General features: G+C 38.7%; 1 protein-coding gene across 3 annotated transcripts; it reads left to right on the top strand.

The window, feature by feature from the left end:
- Nucleotides 1-764: 764 nt before the first annotated feature.
- On the top strand, nt 765-26113 carry LOC127444368 (ubiquitin-like modifier-activating enzyme 6). 3 transcript variants are annotated; one of them, XM_051703682.1, is made up of 34 exons: nt 957-1003; nt 1534-1621; nt 3215-3297; nt 3462-3556; nt 4146-4174; nt 4469-4563; nt 8134-8245; nt 8455-8535; nt 8786-8908; nt 9112-9235; nt 11094-11197; nt 11289-11351; nt 11439-11515; nt 12080-12146; nt 12246-12389; nt 12469-12536; nt 12797-12875; nt 14840-14920; nt 15015-15092; nt 15385-15566; nt 15654-15759; nt 16004-16093; nt 16810-16890; nt 16974-17102; nt 17476-17527; nt 17641-17704; nt 17844-17913; nt 18019-18090; nt 18207-18330; nt 18469-18662; nt 20376-20503; nt 20614-20701; nt 20841-20935; nt 24367-26113. In XM_051703682.1, the coding sequence occupies exons 3-34, from the start codon at nt 3260-3262 to the stop codon at nt 24515-24517; spliced, it is 3084 nt and encodes a 1027-aa protein (XP_051559642.1). In that variant the 5' UTR covers nt 957-1003; nt 1534-1621; nt 3215-3259; the 3' UTR covers nt 24518-26113. The 3 variants fall into 3 exon arrangements, with proteins under 3 accessions (XP_051559641.1, XP_051559643.1, XP_051559642.1); XM_051703681.1 differs by lacking the exons at nt 957-1003; nt 1534-1621 and adding an exon at nt 765-803; XM_051703683.1 differs by lacking the exon at nt 1534-1621 and having other exon boundaries at nt 904-1003.
- Nucleotides 26114-26829: the final 716 nt, after the last annotated feature.

Here is a 26829-nt window from a genome sequence, read left to right as displayed (position 1 = left end):
GATAGTTCACCCAAAAATGTTCTTATCATTTACACACCCTCATGCCATCCCACATGTGTATGACTTTATTTCTTCTGCTAAACACAAAGAATATCTCAGCTGTGTAGGTCCATATAATGCATGTGAATGGTGGCCAGAACTTTGAAGGTCCAAAAAGCAGCATAAAGGCATCATAAAATAATCCATATGACTCCAGTGGTTTAATCCATATGTCCAGAAGTGATATGATAGGTGTGGGTGAGAAACAGATCAATGTTGAAGTCCCTATAAAAGAAGACCACCAGTTAAACTCAGATCAAACTATGTATAAAACAACATGACACATGAAACAACATTTATATACCAGCAATATTTCCTGCAGTGCATTTTTGCTTCACAAAACCCTCTAAATGAGCTGTTTGCTTGTATCATAAGGCCGTTTTGTCTTACTGAGCACTTAACACATTTGTTTCACGCATGCGAAACAAATATACCTGTAGAATTTGGAATTTGACCATCTCTGGATCTACTGTATCATGAATACAGAGGATTTGGACATCGTACTCATTTAATGTACTGATATTTTGCATTCTGTGAAGTGGGGAAGTACGCATACCCTGACACTGGTATGGTCTTTTTGAACTGGGGAGGAAAGTTACGGTATATTTTCATAGTTCATTGAATTCTCTTATTGCTGTAAACTCGTTCTTTTATTTGCAAGATCAACGTAGAGCACCAGTGGTTTATAACCCAATCCACTAGTTGGCGGTAGAAAGTTTCACAACACGAAATCCCTCTGCTTCGTTCCTCGCGCACATTGACAGGTAGAGTATTAACAGCTTTCAATTTACATTTTACACACTGATGTAAACCTCGACTCTTTGAAAACAACAAGCCACCACAGCCCTAAAGCTGCATTAAGCAGAGCCGTGCCTCCACATTTGGCTTTTTTTTGCTTATATTTTAATAGACAGGCTAATTTTGTGATCAGCTCAGCTAGCCGGTGTGCTAATGATACATTGATGTGAGTAAGCAATATAATGCATGAATGATTATACGTTTAAAGCTCGCTGATGAAATGCATGGTGATTTTGTGATGATGTAATCGGTAGTATGTTTTGGATACTCATGAAAAACATTTAAAAACAAAAAAACATGAATGTTAGGTGTATTTTAGTGCTCAAACATGCATAATGTGTATACCTTAATGTGTATATCTTTTGATAGGAATGTGTGTGGGTGTTTCGTTATAATCAATTGCATGTGAAAATGCTGCATGACAGAGCTTGAAACTGCATGACTTGGTTGTCAGTCATTGTAGATTCACAGCAAAGTAACTGGAGAAGGACTGGGATGACTTCTCTGAGCTATTCATGACAGACCAGTGTACCTGTTGTTAATGTACTCTTTATGCTTCGTTTCAAATGGGTTTGCCAGATGACAAGTTATATATGTGACCAGGGCCGTATCTAGTGGGGTAAAAGTTGGTAATGATTCTAGGGGCCCACAGGTCCGGGGGGGCCACAACAAATTCTAAACAGTATTTTTTAATAGGAAATGGACCCAGAGCAATATAGAGTCAGGGGGCCCAGTATACCTTGCTACTGCCCTGTATGTGACACATCCAGATCTTTGAAATCAGGTAATCAACATCTGCAAACTGAGTTTTCTGAACTGAATACAGAGCATTTCTGACTCTGTCATTCTTAAATGACGCATAGACTAAAACTGTGGTTTTGCTTCAGGAGCCAGATGTTACACTGGACATCAAGTAGTGACTTAACACAGCACCAAACTTGTTAATTGGGCAAAAGTAACAGAAATGCCCCAAAAATCAATCATTGAAAACTATTAATTTGACCATAAACTGCATAGGTCCAACAATGTGCAAAACTATTAACATAACTTGGGCTGAAATTGACCATTTTAAATGTGTAAATTGTGATTTAACAGCCTAACATATGGTACTAACATATTTGCTCACTCGTGGCCTTTGATGTCATCTCAACAACAAAAGATATGGGAAAAGTTTTCTGTTGTTTGTTATGCTATCTATGCATGTAGGGCAGGGCAATGTGACGATATATATCGTGACAATGATATAAAGTGTCAATAGATAGAGATTTTACTGTATTGTGTATATCGAGATGTGTAAATATCCATGTGTGCACCATGTGCGTGTCTTTCAGTGGGCAGGGCTTCATGTGAGACTGAGAGAATTGAAGAGACATGGACAGGGTTTTTCCGGTGTCGTGTCATTTTTTGATTCCCTAGTATGGTTATGGTTAGGGGAAAGTGTAGATGTGGACTTTAGGGATAGGGACCAATAGCCACGTTTACACTATCAGGCCAAATAAGGGTGTGCTAGTCCATGACAGGGCCAGTTGCGTACCCACTGTCACTTCTGGGGCTTCATCGTTCCTCCTCGGATCTTCAATTACTCTTGGACCAAAGAAGGCCAATTGGGAATTGAGGCAGAAGTCAGGATGGGAGAGCACAGAGCAGGATCACTTGCGCTACTTAAAATCTCAGCGCAGACCACAAAACTTAAGGAACGCATTTGAGTTTCTTTTTTTTTTTTTACTTTCAAGCGCTATAGAGGAAGTCAAACATCTCAAATGGCTAGTCAGCCTGACAATCTAACCACCACTGATGAGGAAAACCAGCTACAATACTGTCATTCGCCAAAATAAAAGATTATTATTTTTTTCTTTACCTAATTTGGAATGCCCAGTTCCCAATGCGCTCTAAGTCCTCGTGGTGGTGTAGTGATTCGCCTCAATCCTGGTGGCGGAGGACGAATCCCAGCTGCCTCCGCGTCTGAGACCGTCAACCCGCACATCTTATCACCTGGCTTGAGTACGTTGCCATGGAGACATAGTGCGTGTGGAGGCTTCACGCCATCCACCACAGCATCCACGCTCAACTCACCACGCGCCCCACCGAGAACAAACCACATTATAGCGACCATGGGGAGGTTACCCCATGTGACTCTACCCTCCCTAGCAACCGGGCCAATTTGGTTGCTTAGGAGACCTGGCTGGAGTCACTCAGCACACCCTGGTATTCGAACTAGCGAACTCCAGGGGTGGTAGCAAAATAAAAGGTTTTTAAACTAAACATCATCACTCTTACTAAAATAATAGGAAATATTAGGAAATTAGGTGCATTAGGTTGAGAACCATTGGTCCAAAGCACAGGTCGTGTTTCTCAAGTGTTTTTATTTCTCTTACAGCATCTAATAGAGGAACACCTGGTCACCCCCTCTCCCCTTCCCACAATGGCCGATTCGATGGATATAGATGACTCTCTGTACAGGTAATCTGTGCATACTGGACCTGAAACACAGCTGAATCAAGCTGAATGTGAATGAAACTGATACAGACTTCCATTCTGTTGTATCCAGAATCAAATTAATTTTGATGGGAAACTTCCTAGCTCCTAACTGTGGGTGTCTAATGTGTTTATGTGTGTGCGTGCAGTCGACAGCGTTATGTGCTGGGAGACAGTGCCATGCAGCAGATGGCCCAGTCTGCTGTGTTTCTCAGTGGAATGGGAGCTGTTGGAGTGGAGATAGGTGGGTGGTGCTAATGAACTTTCATACAGCACTTTTTTTTGTATTTATTATTTTCAAGAAATAATAACAAAAACAGAAACAGGCTAATATGCCTTTTAAGCTCAACCAAGCCTGATTAAAGGCTTGGTTGAAGGCTAATACATTTCTTATTAGTTTTGCCATAATGTCTGTTTTTTTTTTTAATAGCCTTAAACTATTTTTTTTCCAAGTTTTAAATTAGATATTGAATCCCAGATTTTTAATGTGGTCTCAGACTTTTGGACCCTGCGGTATATTATATTCATAAATAGATAAATTAACATTTACTTGTTTAAAATGACTCTTACTTGTATATCTGTCTGTACAAATTATACATACGTTTGTAGATAATGCATAAAATTGTCATAAATTTGTGCATACACGTAGGTGCATCATTTATACACATACTTATTGTATTCTTGTATACATATCTTTTACTACCTGTCATATCTGCTTACACTCTGGCTAAAAATTGTTTTTTTTTGTACCTCATTTGTTGGCTTTTTAATAATCTATAGTGGTATTGACTTCAACCATTTTATTGTAATTTGTTTCTGAATATGTCTTGCAGCAAAAAACATTGTCCTGGCAGGAGTAAAGGTAAGGACAATGTCTAAATTCTTCCTTACTCTCGATCTGTATTTTGTTGAAGCTGAGGCACTTGTTCTGTGATTTTTCTAATTGAGGGCATTCAGTTTTTTTTTTATCCTGGCATTGCATTAAATTGAACTAAATAATAGGCTGGATTTTTCATTATATTAATTTGCTATATAGAGTATGTAAAGTACTTGTAGCTAATATTTTTATTGTAATAGTGAATTCGAACTATTTGTTGATTAGTTGCACTTCCATTATGAGAGTGTGTTATGAGACTTTGTGCATGTGTGTTTGTAGGTTGTCACCCTCCATGACCTTAAGCAGTGTGAAGTTTGGGATCTTGGCACCAACTTCTTCATCAGAGAGGAGGATGTACATAGCCATAAGAAAAGGTATGCTTAAATAACTTCAAGCACAACAAATTACAAGCAGACTGAATTTGCACTGACATAGGGCTGGACAGTTAATCGGATAAATAAATAATATTACAATTACAGCTGCCACAATTTAATAATCATGAGAAGTATCAGTGATCGCAGTCTATGTAGGTCTACTCATGTTGCATCAAAAGTTTCTATTTAATTTTCTATTTAACATGTGTTTTTGCAGCTGTTAACCTTTCTAACCATTCACAGACAAGTTCTGTGTATAATTTATTCCAAATTTGAATAACAGCTTTGTTTTTTATGTTTCTAAGAGAGCCAATGTGAAGTTGACCATTTAGGTCAGTTCTCAGCTTGTTTTGGATATGTAGCCTACATAAAGAATATGGTACAGTTGTGCTCAAAAGTCTGCATACCCTGGCAGAAATTGTGAAATTTTGGCATTGATTTTGAAAATATGACTGATCATGCAAAAAAACTGTCTTTTATTTAAGGATTGTGATCATATGAAGCCATTTATTATCACAGTTGTTTGGCTCCTTTTTAAATCATAATGGTAACAGAAATCACCCAAATGGCCCTGATCAAAAGTTTACATACCCTTGAATGTTTGGCCTTGTTAAAGACACACAAGGTGAAACACACAGGTTTAAATGGCAATTAAAGGTTAATTTCCCACACCTGTGGCTTTTTAAATTGCAATTAGTGCCTGTGTATAAATAGTCAATGAGTTTGTTAGCTCTCACGTGGATGCACTGAGCAGGCAAGACACTGAGCCATGGGGAGCAGAAAAGAACTGTCAAAAGACCTGCGTAACAAGGTAATGGAACTTTATAAAGATGGATATAAAAAGATATCCAAAGCCTTGAAAATGCCAGTCAGTACTGTTCAATCACTTATTAAGAAGTGGAAAATTAGGGGATCTCTTGATACCAAGCCAAGGTCAGGCAGACCAAGAAAGATTTCAGCCACAACTGCCAGAAGAATTGTTTAGGATACAAAGAAAAACCCACAGGTAACCTCAGGAGAAATACAGGCTGCTCTGGAAAAAGATGGTGTAGTTGTTTCAAGGAGCACAATACGATGATACTTGAACAAAAATGAGCTGCATGGTCGAGTTGCCAGAAAGCAGCCTTTACTGTGCCAATGCCACAAAAAAGCCTGGTTACAATATGCCCGACACCTTGACACGCCTCACAGCTTCTGGCACACTGTAATTTGGAGTAACGAGACCAAAATAGGGCTTAATGTTCACAACCATAAGCGCTATGTTTGGAGAGATGTCAACAAGGCCTATAGTGAAAAGAACACCATCCCCACTGTGAAGCATGGTGGTGGCTCACTGATGTTTTGGGGGTGTGTGAGCTCTAAAGGCACGGGGAATCTTGTGAAAATTGATGGCAAGATGAATGCAGCATGTTATCAGAAAATACTGGCAGACAGTTTGCATTCTTCTGCATGAAAGCTGCGCATGGGACGCTCTTGGACTTTCCAGCACAACAGTGACCCTAAGCACAAGGCCAAGTTGACCCTCCAGTGGTTACAGCAGAAAAAGTTCTGGAGTGGCCATCATAGTTTCCTGACCTTAATATCATCGAGCCACTCTGGGGAGATCTCAAATGTGTGGCTCATGCAAGACGACCAAAGACTTTGCATGACCTGGAGGCATTTTGCCAAGACGAATGGGCAGCTATACCACCTGCAAGAATTTGGGGCCTCATAGACAACTATTACAAAAGACTGTACGCCGTCATTGATGCTAAAGGGGGCAATACACAGTATTAAGAACTAAGGATATGCAGACTTTTGAACAGGGGTCATTTCATTTTTTTCTTTGTTGCCATGTTTTGTTTTATAATTGTGCCATTCTGTTATAACCTACAGCTGAATAAGAAAATAAAAGAAATGTGTTTTGCCTGCTCACTCATGTTTTCTTTAAAAATGGTACATATATTACCAATTCTCCAAGGGTATGCAAACTTTTGAGCACAACTGTATGCAGTTGCTCCACCCAAAAAAGTATTTTGATGTCAATTCTATTTATCACAATTACAATATCAAGGAAAACAATGGACAGTTATGTTTTTTGTCTTAATCGTTAAGCCTTAAAGGAAAATTCCAGGTTCAATACAAGTTAAACTCAATCAATAGCATTTGCTGCATAATGTTGATTACCACAAAAAATATTTAGACTCATCAATCCTTTTTTTTTGGGGGGGGATTTTTTCCCCTTTTTCTCCCAATTTGGAATGCCCAATTCCCAATGCGCTGTAAGTCCTCGTGGTCGCATAGTGATTCACCTCAGTCCGGGTGGCAGAGGACGAATCCCAGTTGCCTCCGCGTCTGAGACAGTCAACCCATGCATCTTATCACATGGCTTGTTGAGCGCGTTGCCACGGAGACATAGCGCGTGTGGAGGCTTCACGCCATCCACCACGGCAACCACGCTCAATTCACCATGCGCCCCACCGAGAACAAACCACATTATAGCGACCAAGAGGAGGTTACCCCATGTGACTCTACCCTCCCTAGCAACCGGGCCAATTTGGTTGCTTAGGAGACCTGGCTGGAGTCACTCAGCACGCCCTGGGATTCGAACTAGTGAACTAGCGAACTCCAGGGGTGGTAGCCAGTGTATTTTAGCACTGAGCTACCCAGGCCCCATCAGGCCCTTTTCTTAAAAAAAAAAGCAAAAATTGAGGTTACAGTGATGCACTTACAATGGAAGTGAATGGGGCCAGTTTTTGGAGGGTTTGAAGGCAGAAATGTGAAGCTTATAATTTTATAAAAGCACTTGTATTAATTCTTCTGTTAAAACTTGTGCATTATTTGAGCTCAAACGGTGTTTAAATCGTCATTTTTACAGTTGTTTAAAGGTTTAGTGTGTGTTGACATTACATCGTTATGGCAACAAAGTTGTTAAATTGGCTATAACTTTACACAGAAAAGGTTAGTTTTATCACACTAAAGTCATGTTAATGTGTATATTGTTTACGTCTTGTGCTATACTTTTGAAATAGTGAGTATTTTAACGTTTACGGATTGGCCCCATTCACTTCGATTGTAAGTGCCTCACTGTAACCCAAATTTTTGATTGTTTTTTTTTTTTTTTTAATAAAGAAAATAAGGTGCAAATGATTTTTTTTTTTTTGTGGTAATCAATATTATGCAACAAATGCTGTCAATTGAGCTTAACTTGTTCTGAACCCCGAATATTCCTTTAAACCGACACTTTTGACACCGGAGAAACTATAACTACCTTGGCAGGTTTGCATTTAAATTGAGATTAAACACAAAAGTCTTTGAATTCCCTTTACAATTGTAATCTTTTATTGCATTTTTGAGGTATAATTGAGATTAGTCTTGAATTTTAGAGTTAAGGCACAGGCATATGATGGTGGTAGAGTAGTGGTTTAGGTTCTGTGCTAGTAACTCAAAGACTACAGCAGGAACTCCTAGGGGTAGTATTAATTATTGTAACAACAACCCTGTATGAACTGTGGCTTTATCAGACTCCAACTGGCTCTTGATTTCTAGAATACCCTGCTTTTATCCACAATGATTCTGTTTCTTTCTCAGGGTGGAGGCTGTCCATTCTCGAGTGGCTGAGTTAAATCCATATGTTCAGGTCAGTGTGTCCAGTGATGTCCTGGATGAAAGCACTGACCTCAGCTTCCTGAAGAGATACCAGGTTGGTCTCCACTGAGACTCATAGAAAACAAAGAAAACTTAATAGTGTTTTTGACTGTTTTTGATTTAGTATCTTGCTTGCACTGTTTAAATGATTTACCTGTATTCTGACTTATTTTAACCATAGTGTTCTGTTTTAGGATTTATCTTTAGATTAAATGGTATGTTCCTTTCATATGTGATATTTGTATGTGTGTGTTTTTTCTTTAGTGTGTAGTGTTGACAGAAACCAATCTAAGCTTACAGAAACGGATCAACAATTTCTGCCACTCTCAGCAGCCTCCTATCAAGGTATAGACATTCCCCAACACACTTGCACATAAAGATAGATCTCTGTTTGGATGCTTGAAAACACAGCATTTAAAAACAACAACAACTCAGAATCAAATTAATTCACATTTATGCAGGGATCTGGTTTATTCAGGATCGACCTTTGTCTACCCCTGGGAGATGTAGATAGACCTAAATCTATTAGAATTAATAGCCAGCTAGCATGATAACAGTAGTTTCATGTTTGTGAAATCATTGTTTTTTGGTGCAGTTCATTGTCTGTGATGTGTTTGGGATCTGCTCGCGAGTGTTCTGTGATTTTGGAGACACATTTGAGGTGTCTGACCCTACAGGAGAGGAACCAAAAGAACTTTTCATCCAGAATATCAGCCAGGTAATTGGAGCACCTTCCTGATGGCGAGAACCTCACCATCAGACTCGCTTTTCTCTATTCATTTGATCCTTTCAGTTAGTAAATTTAGTCTACTGATCTACTCATAGTCTTCTAGAGATCCTTACCAATATGCAGGCTGAATCTTATCAGAGAAACTATAATATGGGTCATTTTTTTACTTCCTGCTTGAAATGCAATTACAGGAGAGCCCTGGCGTAGTGACGTGTATGGACAGCCGAACACACGGTCTCCAGACAGGGCAGAGTGTGTGTTTCAGAGAGATCAATGGCATGAGCGAACTCAATGGTACCATACACCAAGTTACAGGTATATACTCAGACACAAATTCTACACACATCACACACACAGATAGTTGAATATATTCATATTATCCACAATCACTCATCATAGTCTAATTAGAACAGGCTTTCACTGAAATTGTGTGAAGTGAAATTTTCACTTAATGGGCCTCATTCATGAAACATTTGTAAATATGTGCGTAAATTCGGAGTAATTTGCACGTAAAATGGACCTTTACGAAAACTTTCCTCCAGATTCACGAACGCTTCGTAGCCTCCAGATTTGTTATTAAAATGTGTGTTAGTGAATTCCAAACATTCATAAATCATACAATTTTGATTTAGCAAACACGCTTGTGTGGTCACAAAGAAAGTGAGGAACTTACTGTCACGCATGTTTTGGCTGCAGGAGGTTCTTTTGTGAATCAAACAGTCTAAGAGGTCAATAAAAATGGGTTTGACTTGAAGCTTTACTGTAAAACATACTGCTGGATGGTTGTGTTGAGCGCATTGCCAGCATCATTGGAAAAACGTCTTGGGTAAATCATGATGGTAACAGTGATGTACTTGTGACTGGAAGAATCTTCAGAGAAATTAATAGAATCCCTGAAGAATATGTTTGACTGAAATGCTGTAAGCTAATAAAGAGTTGCAAGGTATGACAGTGTGCAGGGCTTTTTTGAGAAAATCAAACAAAAACTAAATTTTTCCACAAACTGTTCACTCCATGCCATCAATTCTGCTGAAAAAACGATATACAATTTATGAATTTTATATTTATGAGTTGGAAATAAACTTGAAAAAAATAAATGCAAGCATCAAATAATTATTTTAAATTAAGTGTATGGTTTAAAAAGAAAATGACAAACCACTTTTTTTAAGATTAATTTTACTCATTTAATTCTTTATTTATTTATTATTTTTCTCCCCAATTTGGAAAGCCCAATTCCCAATGCGCTCTATATCCTTGTGTTGGCGTAGTGACTCGCCTCAATCTGGGTGGCGGAGGATGAATCTCAGTTGCCTCCGCATCTGAGACCTTCAAACTGTGCATCTTATCACGTGGCTTGTTGAGCGCGTTATCGCGGAGACATAGCGTGTGTGGAGGCTTCACACTATTCTCCGTGTCATCCAAGCACAACTCACCACGCGCCCCACCGAGAACGAGAACCACATTATAGCGACCACGAGGAGTTATCCCATGTAACTCTACCCTCCCTAACAACTGGGCCAATTTGGTTGCTTAGGAGACCTGGCTGGAGTCACTCAGCACGCCCTGGATTCGAACTCGCGACTCCAGGGGTGGTAGTCAGCATCAGTACTCGCTGAGCTACCCAGGCTCATTTAATTCTTAGTTAATTTTTTCATTATTTAATTTAACTTCTGTCAAAATGTAGTCCTGGCAGTTTGTCTGAAAAATCACAAAGCTTTTGGATGTCTTACACAAGATTTACACGTGGTCCTGAGCAGGTATAAATTTTGTTCGCAGCAACTAACATTTTGAAAAAATCGAATACTAATGAATCCTAAAATTTACATCAGAATGGCTTTACGAACGATTTACAAAAACTATTTTCTGCTCGTGTTTTATGAATGAGGCCCATTGCGTTGACATGAACACACGTTGTCGGCTTATCAAGCATAATTGGTGTAAGAACGTGCATGTAAATGTGCTCATTGTATACATCATGCGAATTGTCCAGTAATCATTGGCTAGGCTTTGGAAGATCAATGTGAAATAGTGTCAGAGCTACTTATTTGAACTTTGAGTAGCGTGTTTCTATGCTTGACTGTCATTATAACCAAGTAGCTGACACTTCCACTGGGCAACGTTGATGTCATGTGAAAGGGCCTTAACCTATCTAACTCTGTTTGTGTGTGTTCAGTTCTTTCCCCCTATAGCTTTGCGATTGGAGACACCTCATCATTCCAGCCATATGCTCATGGAGGAATCTTTCGCCTAGTCAAGATCCCTAAAACCATCAGCTTTGTATGTCAGCACCTTTAAACCCTTCAGTTAATCTGTTTGATAGTGGTGACATATATTGAGTAACTGTTTTCTCTGTCTGTTGTGTGTGTAGGAGACGATGGAGCAGCAGATTTCTGACCCTCGACTCCTCACCCCCGACTTAAGCAAACCAGAGGTCAGAATGACAACCTCTCTCATTGCTGGAGTCCATTTACTGTTACTGCAGTTACTAACATGAGAATCTGTATTTATTTTAAATCAGGTCCCTCTACAGCTCCATACAATCATGTTAGCTTTGGATGCTTTCCTGGAACAGCACGGCAGACTTCCCAACATTGGGTAAATATCTTACTTTTTCTCTCTGTCTCTCAAAACTTTGGAAGCTGTCTACAATAACAGCATTTTGGGGCATCATGATAAAAAATGGATAATAAGCTCACTAGATTTCCTTGCTAGTTCGCCATGGTGCTATAACTTGTAGAGCTCATGGGTTCGATTCCCAAGGAACGCACATTCTGGTAAAATGTATATATTGAGTCACTTTGAAAAAAGAAGTTTTTGCTAAGTGAATACATGTCACTGTTTTGAGTCAGCCTTAGGGGCCGTTGAGACAGGCTGCATTCTCTCATTCTGACGTTTTTTTCAATTGTTTGTCTACGTACACATGCGTCAGGCAGACACATCTGTCTCAGACGACATTGCCACATGTTTATGATTGTGTGTAAAGTGAAATGCACTTTGTGAAACACTTTGTTCTAGCTGTTTTTTTTAAAAGCATGAATGCTTTCTGTATGAATGGCCCCTTAGTCACTTTCTTTTTCATTTTTTATGTATTCTCTCTTATTTTGATTGACATAACGAATAATGATGATGCTAATGCATTTTTGTCCCTGCTTTATGTAGTTGTTTGCAGGATGCTGAGCTGCTCCTGAAGTTTACAGAGGAGATCATCAATACACTTAAAAACAAAGTGAGATTTTTTTTACAAGCATTCATTCACTTACATAGTCACGTCCGGTTGCACAGATCATCACACATTTGTGTTTGAATCTAATGTGTGTATTGTCAGGTGTGTTTAAACCAGGATCTGGTGAGGTGTGTGTCGTGCTGTGCAAGGGGCTGTCTCTCTCCTCTTGCGGCCGCAGTAGGCGGCATCGCTAGTCAAGAGGTGCTGAAGGCTCTCACTGGAAAGTTTGCACCTCTTCAGCAATGGGTAGGTCAAAAGACAGAGGCTCTTTTGTCCATGATGTATATATGGCATTGATATCTTCTTTACATGTGTGTTTATGTAGTTTTATCTAGATACAGTGGAGGTCATTCAGCCCCTCCAGTCTCTCCCTGCTGAGGAATTTGCCCCCAGGTGAGCTTCACACCAAATATTGAGCTTCATTATCTGTTGTTCGTATGAGTAAAGGAGTAGTTTCCGAAGTGTTTTGTTGACTTGAGAATGGTAATAACATGATAGTAATGAGTGCATCATGTAATGAGGACCTAGTAGACTGAGTCGATTTGTTACATGAGTTTAGAGGTTTGGAATGACATGACTATGAGTAAATGATGACAGTTTTAATTTTTAGGAAAACTAATCCTTTAAATGTCTATTTTAACGTGTATGTGTAGGGGTGATCGGTACGATGCACTAAGGGCGTGCATCGGTGAGTCACTGTGTTTGAACCTGCACAAGTTTCACGTGTTTATGGTGAGTGTTAGGGCTGAAACATAATCTGTGTAAGTATGTGAACGCAGACGCATCTTGCAACGCAAGGTTGATTTCACATGTCGTTGCATTCTGAAATGTGTCAGACCCCAATTCATAACTTAACACAACTACATGTTGCATTCTCAACGTTGCCACAAGGGGCGCTAAAGCGAGATATGTGTGAACTGTCCTCTTCTACTGTGTGTTTTCTCTTTCAACTCAACTACTGTTGTCGCAAAGCAACAGTTTGAAGAGAATATTGCTGAGCAAGTAAGTTAATATATTTATAGCAACTTACCTTAATAAAAAAACCATCCAGTTTAATGGCACAGACATTTGAAGGTAACTCTATTGCCTGCTTGAGTACTGAGAATTTTTCCCGCCACAGTAACGCAAGAACGCACGTTAAGCATGTTCAACCGGACCACGTGTTGGCAATGCGGTGGCCAAGTGCTCAAATCTGCATTCACGTACTTAAATATAGTATGTTTTGGCCTTAAGGGTCAATTTACAGCAAAACTTGAACCAGCTGAATTGTGTGTTTTAAAGCTGAAGTGTGTCATTTCTGTGCCATTAGCATCACCAAAAGGAATAATCATACAGATTCCAAAAACTCCTCACGTTTTCTATTAGTTGAACAAACAGATAGTTCCGCTCCAAAACCACACCATTGATTAAGCCAGTGTTGCTGTGTTGGGCTTGACAGCCACTATAACAAACAGGCTGAGTTCGGAATGGCATACTACCCATACTACTTTTACTACTACTGCAATATATGTCTATTGCAGAAATAGTAAGAGTAGTATGGAAGTATGCCATTCAAAACTCAGCCAGGGTAAAGTTTCAGTAGCATGTTACACTTTTAGTTGAAATCCACCTACATAGCTTACTTATAGTTGAGTTAGAGCTGTCAAAGTTAACGCATTAATAGCTTACTTATAGTCTGTGTTAGAGCTGTCAAAGTTAACGCGTTAACGTATGCGATTAATTAAAAAAGTTTAGCGAGTTAATGTTTCTTAATTGCGATTAATGCATTTACCATTAATACAGCATAAACCAGTATAGACACTGGTCGGAGTAGGACGGAACCTTTACTATGTGTCCGCCTGGAGTCATTTCACTAACACACACACACCACAAACACACACAACAGCTGTGTCAGTGATCAAATGATGGGAAAAGGACCTCTTAACGCTATTTGTTGTACAAAACAAGCCTGTATGGGACTTGTGACAGAAATCAAGTACTTTGCAGCCTCTGTAAGGCGCAATTTGATTACCACAGAAACACGTCAAGTCTTAACTATCACGAAAATGCAGAATGAGATGTTGTTTGCAAGCACTTTTCATGTGGAGTTCAAAGTGGTGCTTGAGGCTGGCTTTGACACCCTGACGCGAATCATAAATGCGGCCTTACAATTGCTGTAGCAAAGCGGACAGCCACAGTCTGTGGAGGATGAGAGTTTAAGAGATTTAATGCACATTGCAATGAATATGCAACACATGGTTGCATAGTTCTTTCAATTAGTCAACCTCCCACTGAAATGTTTAATGTTACTTGAATTGGTTCTATTTTAGTGCATTTCTATCTTTATAATGTGGAAGGCTTTGTTTGGAAAATTAGGAAAAGCATTATTGATACATATTGCTTTATCTTTCCTAAGAAGGAAATAAGTGCATTTTGACCGGAAAAGAAGTATGTATAGAGTAAAATGTCAGCACTTTCAAAATCTACGATTAATCGTGGTTATCTATGAAATATTATGCAATTAATCGCAATTAATCTACTTAAATTTTAATCGACTGACAGCACTACTCTGCATATAAGCTGGTATACAAGAAATAATTTTAACATTAAAGAAATAATATACATCAGCTTGAAAATGCTCCATATATAAACTTTCTATTGATGTAATGTAGACAAGTGTTACACTGCTGTTTGATTGTCTTAATATTTGTATGTAGGTGGGCTGTGGTGCTATTGGCTGTGAGATGCTGAAGAATTTGTCATTGCTGGGTGTGGGATTGAGCAGATTCTCAGGAAAGGTGGGCTATAAACCTCAAAGGAGCATAAATGTTTTTCCTTCTCGTTTACATGAGTAATGGGATGTTAGTAAATCATTTTTTTATTCTCTCTTAGATTTGCATCACCGATCCAGATCTAATTGAGAAATCTAACCTCAATCGGCAGTTTCTCTTCAGACCTCAACACATACGGGTACCTCTCATACTTCTGTAATCAGCTGCTTCAGGCATGCCCTGAATGGCCCTGTTTACATTTGGTATTAACATCTGTCTCAGTGTGGTCAACAAAGATGGATTGTATGTGTCTCAAATGCATTTTGCATTGTATTTAGAACTTGTATTTAGAATTGGGATCGAATCACCCAAGATGAAAGTACATTGGAGAGGTTCTCTGATCAGTGTTTGAGATCTCATAAGTTGATATCCTGATTTTAGTTCCTTCTGTTGTCCTGATGTTCTTCCCATTATTTATTCTCTCTCTGTAGAAGCCAAAAAGCACTACAGCAGCAGAAGCTACATTAGAAATAAATCCAGAGCTGCAAATAGATGCTCATCTGCATAAAGTGTGTCCTGCTACAGAGGACATCTATAGCGATGCTTTCTTCTCCCAACTCAACCTGGTGGTCACCGCACTGGACAATGTGGAGGCACGGAGATACGTGGATAGGTAATCCTGTGACAACACAAAAAAATGTTAATGTATTGCATATGTGATTTATTGCACATTTTTTAATGTGTTTTTTTTTTCTTGCAGTCGATGTGTATCAAATCAGAAAGCTCTGTTAGACTCAGGTACCATGGGTACAAAAGGACACACAGAGATCATCGTCCCAAACCTCACTGAGTCTTACAACAGCCATGTAAGTATGTGTGTATAGTTCAGTGTTTCACAACCCGGTTCCTGGAGCACACCAACAGTATACATTTTGGATGTTTCCCTGATCTGACGCATCCATTTCAGGTCTTGGAGTACTGTACTGTGTCGAAAACGTGTATTGCTGGTGTGCCTCCTGGAACAGGATTGGGAAACACTGATGTAGACTGTGTGCCAATTTATGTGTGCATGTTTTTGTGACACAGCTGTGATGTTTTTGTGTTTCTTAGAGAGACCCACCAGAAGAAGAGATCCCGTTTTGCACTCTAAAGTCTTTTCCTGCTGTTATTGAACACACCATACAGTGGGCCAGAGACAAGGTCAGTAACGTTTCCTCATCAACCATAAGTAGTTTGTGGAATCTGTGGGGGTAGTACTAGACGTTGGCACAGCCATTGACCAGGAAAATAAAAAAATGGCTCTCCATGTCAAAAAGGTTGCCGACCCCTGGTATAAACCTACAGAGCTAAAATATTCTTCTTAAAATCTCGTTTATGTTCAGCAGAAGAAAGAAAGTCATACACATCTGGGATGGCATGACGATGAGTAAATGATGAGAGAATTTTCATTTTTGGGTGTCTATCCCTTTAAAATACTGTTACAAAAAGTAGCTAGCAACACTGCAAGTTACTAACAAAACTTAGTCTACCTACAATAAAGCTTTTTCAATTATATTATTTAATGCAATCAGCATAGTATTTATCTCAGGGTGACAACAGTGAACAGATACATTTACACTATATAAAACTAATAAAACTAGAAAAGACTAATTTATTTAATTGAGATGAACACATAGCAATAAATGTAGTGTTTTTAATGCTACACCACTACTAGTTGGAAAAACAGTTGAACTACTATAATGCTACTAAAAAAATTTAGCTAAGGTAGTAGCATCACTACTTTTAGTTAGTTACACCCCAACACTTACCATAAATATTTATTCAATGAGGTCTTTCTGACTGTATTTGCTATCTACTTAGAGCTCTTAAGTGTTTGTATATATGAGTGTTCTGATTTGTATTTTGTGTGTGTATAGTTTGAAAGTGCTTTTACCCACAAGCCCTCCATGTACAACATGTTCTGGCAAAATCATTCATCATCTCAGGATGTGCTACAGGTAAGGATATATACTACACACTTGACTAATCTCTCTAGTTTAGCCTTGTTGGTGTCGTCTAATTTCTGCTTGTCTGTGTGTAGAGAATGATGGCTGGGGAGAGTATGGAAGGATCATTTCAGGTCATTAAGTTGTTGAGTCGGAGACCCACTCAATGGGATCACTGTCTAGCCCTTGCCCGCCTTAAATTCGACAAGTACTTCAAAAGAAAGGTACGGAATTGTAATAATGTAATAACACTTCCACTGATTCTTCAGAGAACACATTTGAAAAATAACAGTCACCTGTTGAATGGCTTCTAATAATTCTAATGAAGCAATTCTTCAGTGGACTGTTATTTTTCCAGTGGTTTCCAATAAAATAAAATCTGATATTTGAGCTTCTCTAAACTATGACAAGTACAAAAGCACATGCCTATTCCCAGTGCCAATGGATCTGATCACTATAGGTTATGTTTATAAAATAGTAATAATGATTTTGAAGTGTTATAACATGGTAACACATCCACATTGACAGTAATTTGTATGCAATATGAAAATAGAAGTAATGTTCTTACAACATGCCATTATTACATTGATATTTTAGGCATTACAACTACTGCACTCATTTCCACTGGACACACGGCTAAAAGACGGCAGTAAGTGCACACGCTTTACTCACTCATGCAGTGAAGCTGCCTTATTAATCAAAAGTCCAAATATCTGGCTCATGTATCTTTTCCCAGCTGAAGTGTTTATCCACTGTTTTTAGGTCTGTTCTGGCAGTCTCCAAAACGGCCACCATCTCCTATAGAGTTTGACCTCAAAGACCCACTGTGAGTCTGAGAGTAAATATATTATGTGTTTATAGACAGTCACTCACAGCAGAAGCAGGTGTTAATAAAATTGAAAAAGAAATAGAAAAGAAGTAATGAAAAGATGTGTGGAAGATGTGAAAATGTCTTTCTCCATTAGGCATTTCAGTTTTGTTGCCAGCGCAGCTCGTCTATTTGCTGAAATGTATAATGTTCCATACTCAGAAAAGGTAAAAGGAATATTCTCTGTTTTCTTTTTACCTGTGTGGAATGTTTTGCTGTTGTTAATTGTCTTTTACTTTAAAATTGAATTGTCTGTTTTAAATCAATCATAGAGTCTTTCCTTCGAGGCTGTATCAAACGTTTTAGCTGCAGTGGAGGTTCCCGAATATAAGCCAGCAGAAAAGGTATCCATTTAAAAATTGTCAATATTTTGTCAATTCTGTTTGGTGCCGCTAATGGCACAGAAATGGCATGCTTCACTTTTAAATCAATCACTCATTTTGTGGATGTTTTGTATTAGCATATAGAGACAGATGAAAACGCTAAGAAGCCTGAGCAGATTAAAGTGACGGTAAGCAGTGAAGAGGAGAGGGAGGCGATCTCACAGCTACAGGAGGCCATCAACTCTGACTTCATAACACCAGGTATGTTGATACACATCAACAATCAAACACCTATGCATACATGGCACATAAAAGCTATAGGAACCAAACCATGAGATCCTATTTTTTTTTTCATGCATTTTATTTCATTTTAATTTTCCTTTCTTCATCTATCTTTAGAAAGGCTACATATGACTCCATTGTACTTTGAAAAGGATGACGACTCAAACGGACACATGGATTTTGTAGCAGCAGCATCTGCTCTTCGAGCTCATATGTATGCCATTGAGGCTGCTGACAGACTACAAACCAAACGGATTGCTGGCAAAATCATCCCTGCTATTGCCACATCTACAGCTGCTGTTGCAGGACTGGTGAGAGAGAATATATATATATTTAAATATTTGTTCGAGCTGTCAAAATTATGTTAAAACATTTTAAATGAATCGCATACGTTAACGCATAAATTTTTCTTAACTGCATCTAACGCATTTACCGTTAATACAGCATAAACAGTAGTTGGAAGGGTGGAACCTTTGCCATGTCTGTCCAGAATATTACACAGCACAAACACAACAGTGATTCTGTTTCAGTGACAAAGTGATGGGGAAAGGATCTCTTAATGCTATTTATTGTACAAAACGAGCCCAGGTGGAACTTGTGACAGAAATTATTTTTCAGCCTAAGTAAGGTGCATTGTAAAGTCCACTTTTTTTTTCTTTTTTTTTTTTTTTGGTCTAAAAGCGCTTTTCATGTAGAGTTCAAATCGGCGCTTGGCGCTGACGCCCTGATGCAAATCATGAACGCGGCTTCACGGTTGCTGTAAAAAAGCAGATAGCCACAGTCTGCCGGCTGATTAATATTGTGGAGGATGAGAGTTTAAGAGATTTAATGCCCATTGCAATGAAAATGCAACCTATGAAGAGACTAGTTTTTTCAATTAGTCAAACTCCCACTTTGGGAAACGTTTAATGTTACTTGAATTGGTGCTATTTTAGTGCATTTCTGTCTTTATACTGTGGAAGGCTTTGTTTGGAAATGTTGTGTTAATGTAATGTTAATAGAGCATTATATTGTTACATGGTTTTTTTCTTTTTCCTAAGGATATAAATGGAGTTTGACAGGGAAAGGAGTATTTATAGAGTCAATTTTCAACACTGCGATTAGTCGCCCTTTAAAATGTTAAATCGACTGACAGCACTAATATTTGTATATTATATTATTTATTATGTATATTATATTATATTATATTTGTTTCTATATTTTTCACTCAGTTGTTTTGTACACTGGCCTCAAAAAGTGGAATCTTAAGCCACAATTAAAAATGTATGAATGTCTTTGCATTTTATAACAAAATTCAAAATTAAGAAAAAGTATTTGAGCACTTTCTGGTTCAGAAACTGTAGCATCACTTTGTTTGCAGATGACACTTGGTTTATAGTTAGTTTCTAATGCAAAAATTAGTATTTTAAGTGATTTAAGTGTCCAAACATTTACACATACAGTACTGTGCAAAAGTTTTAGGCACTTATGAAAAATGTTGCATAGTGAGGATGTCTTCAAAAATAAAGACATAGATAGTTTTCATTTATCACTTAATGTCATACAAAGTGCAGTAAACATAAAAAAGCTAAATCAATATTCGGTGTGGCCACCTTTGCCTTTAAAACAGCCCCAATTCTCCTAGATACACCTGGACACCGTTTTTCTTGGTTGTTGGCAAATAGGAGGTTCCAAGCTTCTTGGAGAATCCACCACAGTTCTTCTGTCTATTAAGGCTGTCTCAATTGCTTCTGTCTCCATGTAATCTCAGACTGACTCGATGTACAGTTGGGGGTTCTGTGGGGGCAATGCCATCTGTTGCAGGGCTCCCTTTTCTACTATTCTAATCTATTCTATTTGCAAAAGTAATGTTTGGGAGTTTAAAATGTATTTTACCTATTGACACACTAAAGCTGAAGATATAAATAACCATCTTAAGACAAATGTTTTTGTGAAACATCTTAAGTGCCTAAAACTTTTGCACAGTACTGTACTTTTTGAGGACATTGTGTATTTATGATTGTTTTATTATTGGTCTTGTGTAGGTGGCATTGGAGTTGATAAAAATCGCTGGTGGTTATGGATTTGAGTCATATAAAAACTGTTTCTTCAACCTGGCCATTCCAGTTATGGTGCTTACAGAAACCGCTCAGGTCAAGAGAACCCAGATCAGGTAATAGCAACACACATGCATGCATTGGCCCTTGTGAACATCATTTTTTTTTTTTTTTTTAAATGCGTTTCGTAACTTTTGGATATTTCGTTCCTTTTGTTTTTGACCAGAGATGATATCTCCTTCTCTATCTGGGACCGTTGGACTATCTTTGGTCATGAGGACTTCACCTTGTCTGATTTCATTCATGCAGTTAGGGTTAGTAGCACTTGAGTAAATCAGTAATGTTATGATCTGCGTAATGATCTGTGTTAGCATTTGTTATAAACAAATTAACGAGTTGCATTGTACAGTACGCCAGTATTACAGAATAACTTGCTTTGTGCTTGATTTTCAGGAAAAGTATGGAATTGAGCCCACTATGGTTGTTCATGGGGTGAAGATGCTCTATGTACCGGTTATGCCAGGCCATAACAAAAGACTCAAACTGACGTAAGGCGCATCAATAATCTATGCTACTTTAAATATAAAAATTCTGTTTCATTTACTTACCCTCATGTTGTTCCAAACCTGTATGAGTTTCTTCCATGGAATTCAAAAGGAGAGAGTTTGAGGAGTGTACTGGTTGTTTTTTTTGTTTTTTTTCATGAAGTTACAAAGAATTGGGGGGAGCCTGGGTAGCTCAGTGAGTAAAGACGCTGACTTCCACCCCTGGAGTTCGCAAGTTAGAATCCCAGGGCGTGCTGAGTGACTCCAGCCAGGTCTCCTAAGAAACTAAATTGGCCCGGTTGCTAGGGAGGGTAGAGTCACATGGGATAACCTCCTCGTGGTTGCTATTATGTGGTTCGCTCTCAGTGGGGCGTGTGGTGAGTTGTGCGTGGATGACACGGACAATAGTGTGAAGCCTCCACACGTGCTATGTCTCCGCGGTAACGCGCTCAATTGGGCATTCCAAATTGGGGAGAAAAAGGGGAAAATTCCACACAAAAGTTACAAAGAATGGGGACTGGAGCTTTCGAGCTTCTAAAAAGAAGTCTTCTGAAGCCATAATGATGGCTTTTTGTGGAACAGACTTTAATATTAGTCATTATTCACTTATAATCTTACCCTCCTGAGAGCTGTAAACCACTAGGACACCAGGGCTGGATTCACGAAAATGTTCTTAAGAAAACAATTAAGAAAGTTCTTAGGATAAATTATAAGAAGTTCATAAGAATTCTTAAAAAATTCTTAAGAAGTTCTCAAATATATTTTAAAGGAATAGTTCACCAAAAAATGAAAATTTGCTGAAAATGTACTTACCCTCAGGCCATCCAAGATGTATCTGAGTTTCTTTCTTCATCAAAACAGAATTTAAGACTTTTAGGATTTCATTTCAGGCCTCCTCCTCTAAACAATGCAAGTGAATGTCCTCCATTTTTTGACGGTCCAAAATGCATATTTAGGGTGCATCAAAATAATCCATACGACTCCAATCGACAAATAAAGTTCTTCTGAACCCAAACGATTGATTATTTTTAGAAACAAAACAATACTTATATACTTTTTAACTACAAGTGTTCGCTTCCGTACACCTCTGTGACGTGCGCTCATGAGAGGGATGACGTAAGCTCATTGGTAAGGTCATGCGTCATGTGAAGGTGGAGGCAGGAAGGCTTCAGTTAATGTGAGAAGCAGTTTTGTGGACGGAAATGCCTTGTTGATGAGAGAGGTCAGCAGAGAATGGCCAGAGTGGTTAGAACTGACAAAGTCTACGGTAACTCAGATAACCACTCTGTACAATTGTGGTGAGAATATTATCATCTCAGAATGCTATTCTGAGATGCCGGTTGGCGCTGTTTTTGTGGCACGAGGGGGACCTACACAATATTAGGCAGGTGCTTTTAATGTTGTGGCTGATCAGTATATGCAGTCGGTAATGTTCAGGGCCCCTGCCAGGGGCGGAGGAGACCCCAACCAGCCACTGAAACGCGGCAGGGTCTGAGACCGCTGACCGTGAGTGGGGAGGGGCTCCTGGCCGACCGCCTGGAGCGGGAGAACCGCTGCCAGGGGCGGGGGATACCACTTCTGTCCACCAAAAACGCGGCGGGACATTCCGTCCGCCAGGGGCCGGAGGACTGCCTCCGATCTGCCCGGGGAGGCGCGGCTGTCGTCCACTAGAGGGTGGAGGAGTGGCCGAGGACAAGGCTACGTCATATCGGAGAACTGGCAAGTTAATTTTTTTTCTCTCTCTCTCCCGCTGCCGCTCCGTGTTGGCCTTTTCCCTCTCTTTTTAAATGTTTTTGTTAATTTGGCACGATCACCGTTACGGCGTGTAGGTGCCAAATTTTATTTTTTTGTTTCCCTCCCCTTGTCCCCTCCCCTGATCCAGGTAGACGGGGATGACCTGCCGGCAAACGGAGCGGAAGTCGCGCCCCCCCCCCAGGGAAAGGGGGAGGGGATGTATGTCATGCCGGGGGCTCCCCGGCCTGAGAGAACGGGGGAGGAATGTGGCAGGGCGGATGGCAGGGCCGGGTCGTGATTCTACACACCCGGCCCCTAATCAGGCTGATTAGCCCGAGAGGGATAAAGGCCGACTGGAGACGGCAGTGCGACAGAGAGAGAGTTACGGACAGCTGTCCGACACCTGTGTGTGTTTGTGTCTTTTGGTTTAAGTTCATTATTAAAATATTATTTATATTGTTAAGCCAGTTCTTGCTTCCTCCTTTCCATTGATGTGTTACACTCAGCTTTCTAATGTTATAATTATTTTGTTTCTATGCACTACAGATCGTGGAGAGAAAGTGTAGTGCAACTAGCATGATTGGTGACCATATTAAGAAACTTCAAAACAACATTTATTGTTTGAATTTGGTGATAACATTTACATGGTTTAAAAGCTAAAAATCAAATAACATAAAACAGCAAAAAACATTGAAACAGTCAAAAACTTCATAAACAGACCATTGCAACTTCCGACTCAACATGATAGATCGCGTTCACATTTGAAACAACCCAGTAAATTCATTAAACATCTTACCTTTTGGGATTTAGGACAACTGTGAGGTTATCCTAACTTTAAGATGTTATTTACGATGATTTTTTTAGTTAAACAATTTAGATAATTTGAATTCTTCATTATTTTTTTCTTAAGAAAAAAGATAAGAACTTTTTTAAGAAGTTTTATTTTTCTGGGAATACAAAATATTTTAAACTTTTTTTCTTATGTTAGAAATTAAGAAGAAAACAGTAGTCAAGAAGAATTTTCTTCTTAAGAACATTTAGTGAATCCGGACCCAGAACCAGATCAATTCCTAAATGAATCATTTAGATTGGTTTTGTTACCCAGATCACCCAATTAATTTAAAAGATCATACTCGAAAGAATGATTGGTTCTTGAATCACTGTTACTTCTTTCATGAATGTGCCAAAAAGAGCTAGGACGGATGTCAAGATTTTCAGTGAATAATTACTTAAATTGCAGTCAGAGCCTGATTGCAATAAACCCCTTCATTAAAGAAACCCGTTAGTTATAATTGTAAGACTACTGTCACTTTTTCTTAACTTACAGGGTTTCTTACAACCAGCTACTGTTCCTCACACAAAGCCAGAAAACTGTGGCTTAAAAAGACTTGTATGTATAACAAACAAGTCATACAGACTACTTTTATGGTGCTGTTCATCCTTATTGAAGCTTTATAGCTCCAGTCCCCATTATTTGTAATGGAAATAAGCAACCTATACATTGTTCAAAATATCTCCTATTGTGTTCCATGGCAAAAAAAAAGATTTACAGGTTTGGAATGACGTGATGGTGAATAAATAATGACAGTTTTCATTTTTGTGTGAATAATTCCTTTAAGATGAAAATTGCTATCAGAAGTTCTTGTGGTTCTCTTATGCAGTTTCATAACAGTAAACCTGTTTCTTTCCTTTCTCTACAGAATGCATAAACTGATCAAACCCTCAGCATGCAGGAAGTATGTTGACCTCACCGTATCATTTGCCCCTGAGGCAGATGGTGACGAGGATCTGCCCGGCCCCCCTGTGCGCTATTACTTAAGTCGAGAAAGCCAGAGCGAAGAAACGGCCTGACACACATACACACACGCTCCCCTCTCTTGCCCTGTGGACCACAAGTGGAGAAGCACTTGATGTGACTCAATGTACATAGTGAATTTTTGTTTTCTACTGGTTTATTATTTTATTGCACAGCATTGTCTGTGCTGATGCCTTAAGATAATTATATTGTGCTTCAATGTGATAATAATAATGATTATAATATTAATGCTCGGAAGAGTAAAAAGAAAAGAAATTGTTTACATAACTTCCCCAGGGCTTCTTATTACTCTGTATGTTTGTCTCTTAGACTGGGAGAGCACTCAGTTCAGTGTTAGTCAATGGAGGGCTTGTAAGAGATATTCATTTTGCTCTCATGTAGGGATGCACTGTTTGTTTATTCATTGAAACATCCCAAGCATTTCAATGACCCACACTGTATCAGACCCAATACTATTACCTACGTATAACGGTATCTGTGCATCCTTACTGTCATGAATTAATGGCTATTTATTTGCACGACTAAATGTTTTGGGATGATATTGGGGTTTAATAAGTTGTCTGTCACTGTAAGCAACATAAACGCCAAAGATTTTGCTTCAGCAGCTGATTTCAGAGGTTCTTCACAACTCTTCCTTGAGAGTGCTGCCATGCAAAGGCAAAATGCAGTAACTACACATTTTGTCCAAATTAACTTCCGACAGAAATCGGGTCTCTTAAACTATGATCTGCCTGTGACAGGCAGTTTTGGCTTAACTATGCTGTAGCAACAACAAAATCTAAACTAAAACCAAGTTACATTTAAGCCATTTTTCTTAGTTTCAGTCTTGACATTGTTACTGTGTTTTGCATTTGTAGGACAGTATGGATGTCAGGATGGATTTCCTTAATTACGGTAGAGTTATAGGAAATTGATTCTGTTGTTACACATGCTATGACAGTTCCACAGTTTTGGAAAATTTCTGTGAAGTAAGGGTAGTAAGATTGGCGAAATGCATTCTCAACAGTGCCACAAGAGAGAGCTATAGTTAACAGTATCTTAGCAGCCACCTACACCCGTCTGCTGCTATCAGCTGCTTAATACGCTTTCATTCCTGTGACATGAACATTTTGAAGACAAAGCATAAAGCTTATGGTTGTGACTCAGCATGATTACAATATATAGACACTATCCCTCATGTTAAGGTTTATTCATATCACCTAAAGCTTGCATGTCAGCAGCAAAAACAAGCTTTTCACAAGTTTTCCACTGCATTTGCTGCCTTTGTTGTCATTCAGTCCTCCTAAAGTGTCCTTGAATATGTATATCTGAGTTAGCCAAGCAGTTAAGTTAACACACGTGACTGGCAATAGTGATCACACGGAAATCACACACACGTACATACTTCTTAACCCAACTCTAAGCTTTGAGATTTCAGTGAATTTCTTGTAGAAGAAGCGTTTCAAACATTTTCGACTTTGATCCCTTTAAAATGGCTGACTTTCAGTTGCACAGAATTTTCCAGCATTTAGTTTATCTAAAACATGATAATATCTGATGATATCTAAATGAGTTAAACCAGTGATTGGAAGATGATATGTTGTCATTGTGACCCCATTATTCAATGGAAAGTTCAATAAAGTCCAATCAAAATGCCATTTAATAAGCTTTCCTCTTTTCTTTCCTTTAATCTTTATATACAATGTTGGAATAGATCGCATTTTGAAATATCCTCAGAATTCTTTTAACAATAAGGTATTTATGGGAAAAAAATTTTTTTTACTGAGACATTTGACAGCAAATAATACGTGCATATAATCCCTGACCAAATTAAAGTAATATTTCATCATCAACACAAGTTAAGATCAATCAACAGCATTTGTGGCATAATGATGATTACCAAAAAAAAAAATTATTTCAACTTGCTCAAAGTCAAGCAAAAATCAAGGTTACAGTGGGGCACTTGCAATGGAAGTGAATGGGGGCCGGTCCGGAAATGTTAAAATTCTCACTGTTTCAAAAGTAGCCACATGGAATAAACGATATGTGTGTTAAAATGTTTTTAGTTTGATAAAATCACTTACTAACCTTTTTCTGTGTGAATATAGTTATATTCAATTTTAAACATAAATTGACCAACATAAAACCTAAAACCACCGTACAAATGATTTAAACAGCTTTACAGCATAGATAATACACAAGTTTTAACAGAAATTTCAAATTAAGTGCTTATTTTTTATGCTTACCCTCCAAAAATTGACCCAACTCACTTCCGTTTGAAGTGCTCGACTGTAACCTCGGTTTGTCTTTTTTAAAGAAAAGGAGGGACGAGTCAAACGTTTATGTGGTAATCAACATTATGCCAAAA

This window comes from Myxocyprinus asiaticus, chromosome 7, assembly GCF_019703515.2.
Source record: "Myxocyprinus asiaticus isolate MX2 ecotype Aquarium Trade chromosome 7, UBuf_Myxa_2, whole genome shotgun sequence".
Classification (NCBI taxonomy): Eukaryota; Metazoa; Chordata; class Actinopteri; order Cypriniformes; family Catostomidae; genus Myxocyprinus; species Myxocyprinus asiaticus.
The sequence above is the reverse complement of the archived record's forward strand: the minus strand, read 5'-3'. Positions and strand labels throughout refer to the sequence as shown.

What these genes read in the sequence shown, in the direction of transcription:
- LOC127444368 (XM_051703681.1), top strand. Translation starts at nt 3,260, where the DNA reads ATGGCCGATTCGATGGATATAGATGACTCTCTGTACAG. An exon ending in CTGAGTCTTACAACAGCCAT is followed by an intron (nt 15,760 to 16,003) that starts GTAAGTATGTGT and finishes TGTGTTTCTTAG; the next exon opens with AGAGACCCACCAGAAGAAGA. An exon ending in AATATAAGCCAGCAGAAAAG is followed by an intron (nt 18,091 to 18,206) that starts GTATCCATTTAA and finishes GTTTTGTATTAG; the next exon opens with CATATAGAGACAGATGAAAA.